Genomic DNA, 5,560 nt, shown 5'->3' on the forward strand with positions numbered 1-5,560 from the left:
TTTTTTTTCTTCTATTCACGAAGCAGGCAGATGGGTTGGCCCCCTAATTGAACCGTATTTTGAACCATATATCCCAGAGCCATATTTTTGTATAAATAAATTGTTGTTTGTATAGAGCCACTCATCACTCTCCCATTTTTGTCATCCCCTTTGAGCCAGGTGTGACAATTTCATAAATGAACTCTGATGTGGACCAAAAAGGCAAACATCGGTTTTCCTATAAACCTGGGTTTCTGTTCTGTTTAAGTTATGCGGTTCAAATGCATGACAGTAGACCTCTCCAAAAGCAGGAAGAGGACTACATCATATACATGTGTATAGAAACAACCCAAACAAACTCGGTATCTGAAGGAATGACTCGTGGACTTTTGCCAAATACAGAMGGGAAATCCTACAATCGCTAAAATCTGATGCCACGCCATTTTTGTTTACATTTTGTGAAGATGAAAGTTGCTCTCAATTGACTCAAAGGTTTCCCTGTTGGGTCCTTCTGTGGTTCATGKTGCAGCGTCCCCACAGGCGAGGGGGTGAGCAGGTTTGTTTTTTAACTGGGTTGACACAGTGCAGTGTGGAATCGAACCGTTCCAGCTAAAGACGGAACAAATGTGGCAATTTTGGTCCACAATCAAACCGAGTCTCCAGAACTGTCAGGTGAGAAAAACACCCAGAGTGTCCCAAAGTYTCTCAACGATGTTGTTGTTGGAAGTCGATAAATGATAGAACATTGCTTGTACGTGATTATTGAAGATATCTGCGGGTCTGCAGTTCTTATGTCTTTGGGATGGTGTAGATTTTCATGACTTTGTATCTTTAATCACATTAAACCTTATTGGGTGTAAACTGGAAGAGAGCAACATGCTWTTTTGTAATGGTAACGTTTTCACCTAAGTAGTCTGGGCTGACTTCCCACGATCCCTCACACATGAAACATCTCTATGACATTTTTTTTTTCTTAATCCAAACCTGGTAGTCTTTATAGTTTTCTTTCGTTTTCTTCGCTTTAGTACTTTTTTTCTCCACATCTCCTCTCTTTCCTCCTCCCAGGTCTGTGTGTGAAGACGTTCTCKGAGCCAGGCAAGCAGAAGGTTTTCATAAACATCTGTCAGTCGACTTCCGTCCCGCCGCCCCCTGACCTCTCCAGAGAGGAGCTCGTGCAGCTGCTCCAGTCGGAGGATCCCAGCGGCTACAGGGTTCCGATGAGCCTGGGAGAGCCGCACGCAGAAACTGACAACAGTATGTAGCAGAGGCCAAACCCTGCAAATTTCTTAAGATAACGGAAATGTGGAGGTTGTGATGTGATCTGTAATTCAGTCAAAAGGTTTGGTTAGTCAAAATAGTTCTACAGTATTTGACATTCTCAGATGACTTTTCTTTATTGGTTTAGAACAACAACATGGTTTCAATTATTATGCTTTTGTTTTACAGATTTGTTCACTATGTGCAACTGAAATTACAGCTCTGCTGCAGTAATCTTATTGGTCAGTTGGCAGCCTGCATTGTATTTTTCTGCATATCTTCAAAAACAGATTAAAGCAATTATGTTTGGGAAACGAGAGAAACCGAGCCACCTCTGACTGTCTTTAGATTCGTTTCAATTGCTAACATCATGCAGGGAGTGTTGGGAATATTTAAATATTACACACGTCAGATCACCATCATTTCTATATTCCTGAGAACTGGAGGGAGGATTTCTAGTATTACCTCAACATCTTTCTYGGGTWCCCTTCCTCTCATAATATATAACATAAATGAGTAATATATTAATCTGAAAACGCTACCAGAAACRAGTCGCMAAGGAAAAATTACTCTGATAAAATTCCACGTTAAGGCCAAATGGCGTTAATTAGCTACTGTTGTTCAAATGCAACACACGTTAACATTAAGATAGTTTTGACAGGTATTGAACTAAAAATGCMTTCAGCTTATCCTTCCTTTTCTTTCRCCTTTTCTCTTCCTCGACTTCTGACTGTCGTCTCTGGTTTGGCTTCACTCCCGAAGGCGGYGCAGTAGCCAGCTTCACAGGCCAGAGCTGGCGGTGTTTGGTTTTTCAAAAATACAGTAAAATTTWACGTTCAATATTGAAATTCATTTCTAACTCTGACTAGAGTTAGTGTAAGTGYGCAAATGTAGGCTAAAAAGAAACAAAAACTTCATTCTGAATCAATCAGCTACATGTGGAGGAAATCCTGGACTTAGATMAAATCTGAACAGCTGTGCCATTATCATTATAACGCCATCTATCTGCTGCTATCTTTCAGACTCTCAGGGTTGCACAGCCTATGACGTTGTTATCAACCAGGACTTCTTCCAGAAGAGCCAGGTGACTTGTCAGATGGTATGTTTATCATGTTTGGTGCTTTACAGCATAGTAAAGGAAGCAGCGTGTGTGTGACGATGTCTCGCAGAAGGATCCTCTGTTCCAGCAGTTTGTTATCTTGGTGTCTGTGGAGGGCCTGGAGAATAAATACAGCCTGGAGCTAAACAGAGGTGAGTCTGACCTCATGCRTTTGTCTCTCTGACAATGTTGGACCTTGTCAAGACAAGGTTTGGGATGTGTTTGTGCAGACTGGAAAGTGCTGAAGAATAGAAAATTCCTTGGCTCTGTCAGTGAGCAGAACATCCGGACGAAGAGCAGGCCRGTGATCCAGGAACTGCAGCCTCAGTAAGTTGCTTCGAACGCTTGAAACCTTTTCCTGTGACTTTAACTTGTTTGAATCCCAGCCTTAAACTTCAGTGTATTTTATCAGGATTAAGTGAGAGAGAAACCAACATACAGCGGAGTAAAAATATGCATGATGTRCCTTATTTATTACAACTAAAACTCTGAAAAGCCTGGAGATTTTTGTCACCCAGTTTTTGGTAGAAACAGAGAGACATGAGCAAAACAAGCCATCACGCAAATGGAAACTTGTTTTAATTTATCATGTCATTAATTGGTTTATTGCAACAGACTCAGCCTCACTGTTGCCATTTTAGCAACTTTTTAAATAAAAWTAAATACATAAAAAATCAGTATCGGCCAACAYGGGAATGGTGATTGTCCAGAAAGCTGCAATCGGTGCACTGCCCTGCTTTTTCTATCGACATATTTCACCCTCTGTTTCTGAATGTACTTTTTTTGTCAYGTGAAATCTTAGTGAGACACACTAAAGTGGTTTTAATCTGACAGCGTTCTAATGCACTGTGCAAAGTCTGTTTTTGTCCTCTGGCTGCAGTTCAAGCTTGTTCTTGRCATGAGGCAACATTAGAAGTAATGGAATTCCATATTARAACAAKGAAAGCTTTAATTTTACACTGAAATAGTGTAAATGATGAATGAAGGATGAATTTCTGTCTGCCCTCAGGGAAACCGGCCCGGCATGTGTTAAAAGGTGAGACAGCTCTTACTCTCTCTGTCTTTTATGCTACATTAAAATGGTGTTGGTGACATGGATGTGTGGATCTTCTCTGTGCTCAGACCAGAATGCTCTCTGTTGGTGGAGCCCCCCACTGGACACCCTGAGTACCTCATTGCAGAGATAAAACTCCCTGGAGTGGTAAGCGGTGCATTTGGTCCTTATGGACCAAATTAAAAACTTAGAAGTGAAGATGATGTGGTCTTACCCAAGCAATTATTTCGACTCATCAGTCTGGGAAAGGTTACGAGGCCAGTTCCAAAACACTGCGAGTGTCAGCTTTCTGGCTGCTTGTTTAGTGTTTAAACTTTATGATAGGACATTTGTGGGGGGGAATAAACAGCAAATGCATGGTTGGAGTGAAACAAACACAGCAAATAATCTTTTTTTTCTTTTCTTTTATGTGTTTATATTCTACCAGATAGACCRGTTCCAATTTCATAATTCATAACACGTCGTCTCGAGTTAGTTTTCACAAAAAAAAGGTCAGCAAATCTACAGCAGAGAGCTGATTTAAAGGGACAGTGTTATGTAAAATGTACTTTTTTTTACCTTTTTATCATGCTGTAATGTTATTCCCTCATCAAAAATACACCTGGAATGTTGCCTTGATTCTTTCATGCGTAACTTAATGTCCTGTGGCWAAACGCCTTCAAGGTGCAGCTCCTCCTCAGGGCTGCAGTTTCCAAGCTTTCGTCTCTTTTAATAAACCTAAGCAACATTTTAAAACCAGTGGGAGAATCTGATTGAGTCATTAAATAATGTACCCTTAGTAATTGTCAATCATGTTTTCCATGTTTTTATGCATTTTTCTTGTGTTTGATACTTTGATCAGTCTTCCTGTTTTTTAAGTATCTATAAAAAAGTTGACTTGGCTAAAGGTTGTTTTATGATGCAGTAAAAAAAAACTGGTTGCCATTTATAGACTATTTGTGAAGTGTCCTGACTTTCCCCATTCCTAAAATGTCAACCAGTCAAACTAAAACAAGATTCTCCAGAAGTACCAACAGGTTGGTACTGCAGTCAGAATCCAATAATCTTGGTTGTTGTTATCTATATTGTTGCTAGTCTTGTATTACTAAAGAGCAAGAAAACATTACACGACATGGCATGCTTGACTTGTCTTTATCATTTGCCGCTCTACATGTAGTATAACCTGTCGCTGACACTCAGCCTGAGGCGCACGGCTTCACCTGTACTTGCTGGACGGTTTGTTGTGTCGAGTCACGACATTCGACAGCCTCGTAAAAGCAACACAATAGAAAGCATAAAGGAGCCAGTTCAGACCAGTTTGCACATTAAATCTTCACAGTAGAAGTCATTTCAGTTGACATAATTATCTAGCCATCTGTACTGATTTGTTTAAATCAATGCGATAAGTCATTGTTCACAACCCGCTTTAAGAGATTTAATATATATATTTATTTGATACATGACKTTGGCAGTCAGAGCGGCGCTGCCTTGGGCTGGTATGGCTCAATAAGTGTGGTGTGTGTTGGAATTTGTGGCAGATTATCAGACAGTCATCTCGTTTCATGGAGAGGTTTTTGCTTCATCTTGATATAAACACCTAGCAGTTAGTTTCACCGCAGCTTCTGCAGTCGAGTTGCAACATTAAATGAAAGAGGTAATGAGGAGCAGGGTTGGCGTTAACTAATGCAGACCAGTTGTTGGGTTTTGGCGGCCTTTTGGGTTTTCTGTACAAGTAGAACAAACAGTCTCTGTTCCTTTATCTTCTCCATATGTACAAAGTGACTGATGGCTTGAGGTGAAATACGACATCATACAAATACAACAAAGCATCGAGTCAAAGAGGCTGAGTAGAAGCCCAGGGACACTTTCCGAAGCATAAAACAGAAGCCATAAATTCTGTCCATTCACTTTGTGTTTGTGGATTACTTTGTTTGGGTCCCAATGAAAATATCCTGGTTAGGTACCTGTTCTCCTGACTGCATCTCACACACACAGAAACATGGAATAGAAACCAGATCCAGAGAGAAATGTTAGCTACATTACTGCCAATAGAAAAAAGAATGCCAAAAGTGTTTAGAAAATGTTAATGTAGCCCGGGAAATACTTAGCCTCACAGGACACAATAACTGGGGTTCTTAATGTGCAGTATATTTTATTATCAGTTGGAACAGACTGAACAAAGCTGTCTTGTT

At 40.3% G+C, this 5,560-nt stretch overlaps 1 protein-coding gene across 1 annotated transcript in view; it reads left to right on the forward strand.

Annotated features, from left to right (window-relative positions):
- The window catches only part of pih1d1 (PIH1 domain containing 1), a 15,582-nt gene extending 10,028 nt beyond the window's left edge, over nucleotides 1–5,554 (forward strand). Inside the window, 6 exon segments of the mRNA XM_008415272.2 lie at nucleotides 1,045–1,233; nucleotides 2,259–2,320; nucleotides 2,406–2,487; nucleotides 2,566–2,662; nucleotides 3,345–3,371; nucleotides 3,458–5,554. Coding sequence (XP_008413494.2) covers nucleotides 1,045–1,233; nucleotides 2,259–2,320; nucleotides 2,406–2,487; nucleotides 2,566–2,662; nucleotides 3,345–3,371; nucleotides 3,458–3,572 — 572 coding nt within the window. The 3' untranslated portion in view covers nucleotides 3,573–5,554.
- The last annotated feature ends 6 nt before the right edge of the window (nucleotides 5,555–5,560 follow it).

The sequence above is a fragment of the Poecilia reticulata genome, linkage group LG8 (genome assembly GCF_000633615.1).
Source record: "Poecilia reticulata strain Guanapo linkage group LG8, Guppy_female_1.0+MT, whole genome shotgun sequence".
NCBI classification, from domain to species: domain Eukaryota; kingdom Metazoa; phylum Chordata; class Actinopteri; order Cyprinodontiformes; family Poeciliidae; genus Poecilia; species Poecilia reticulata.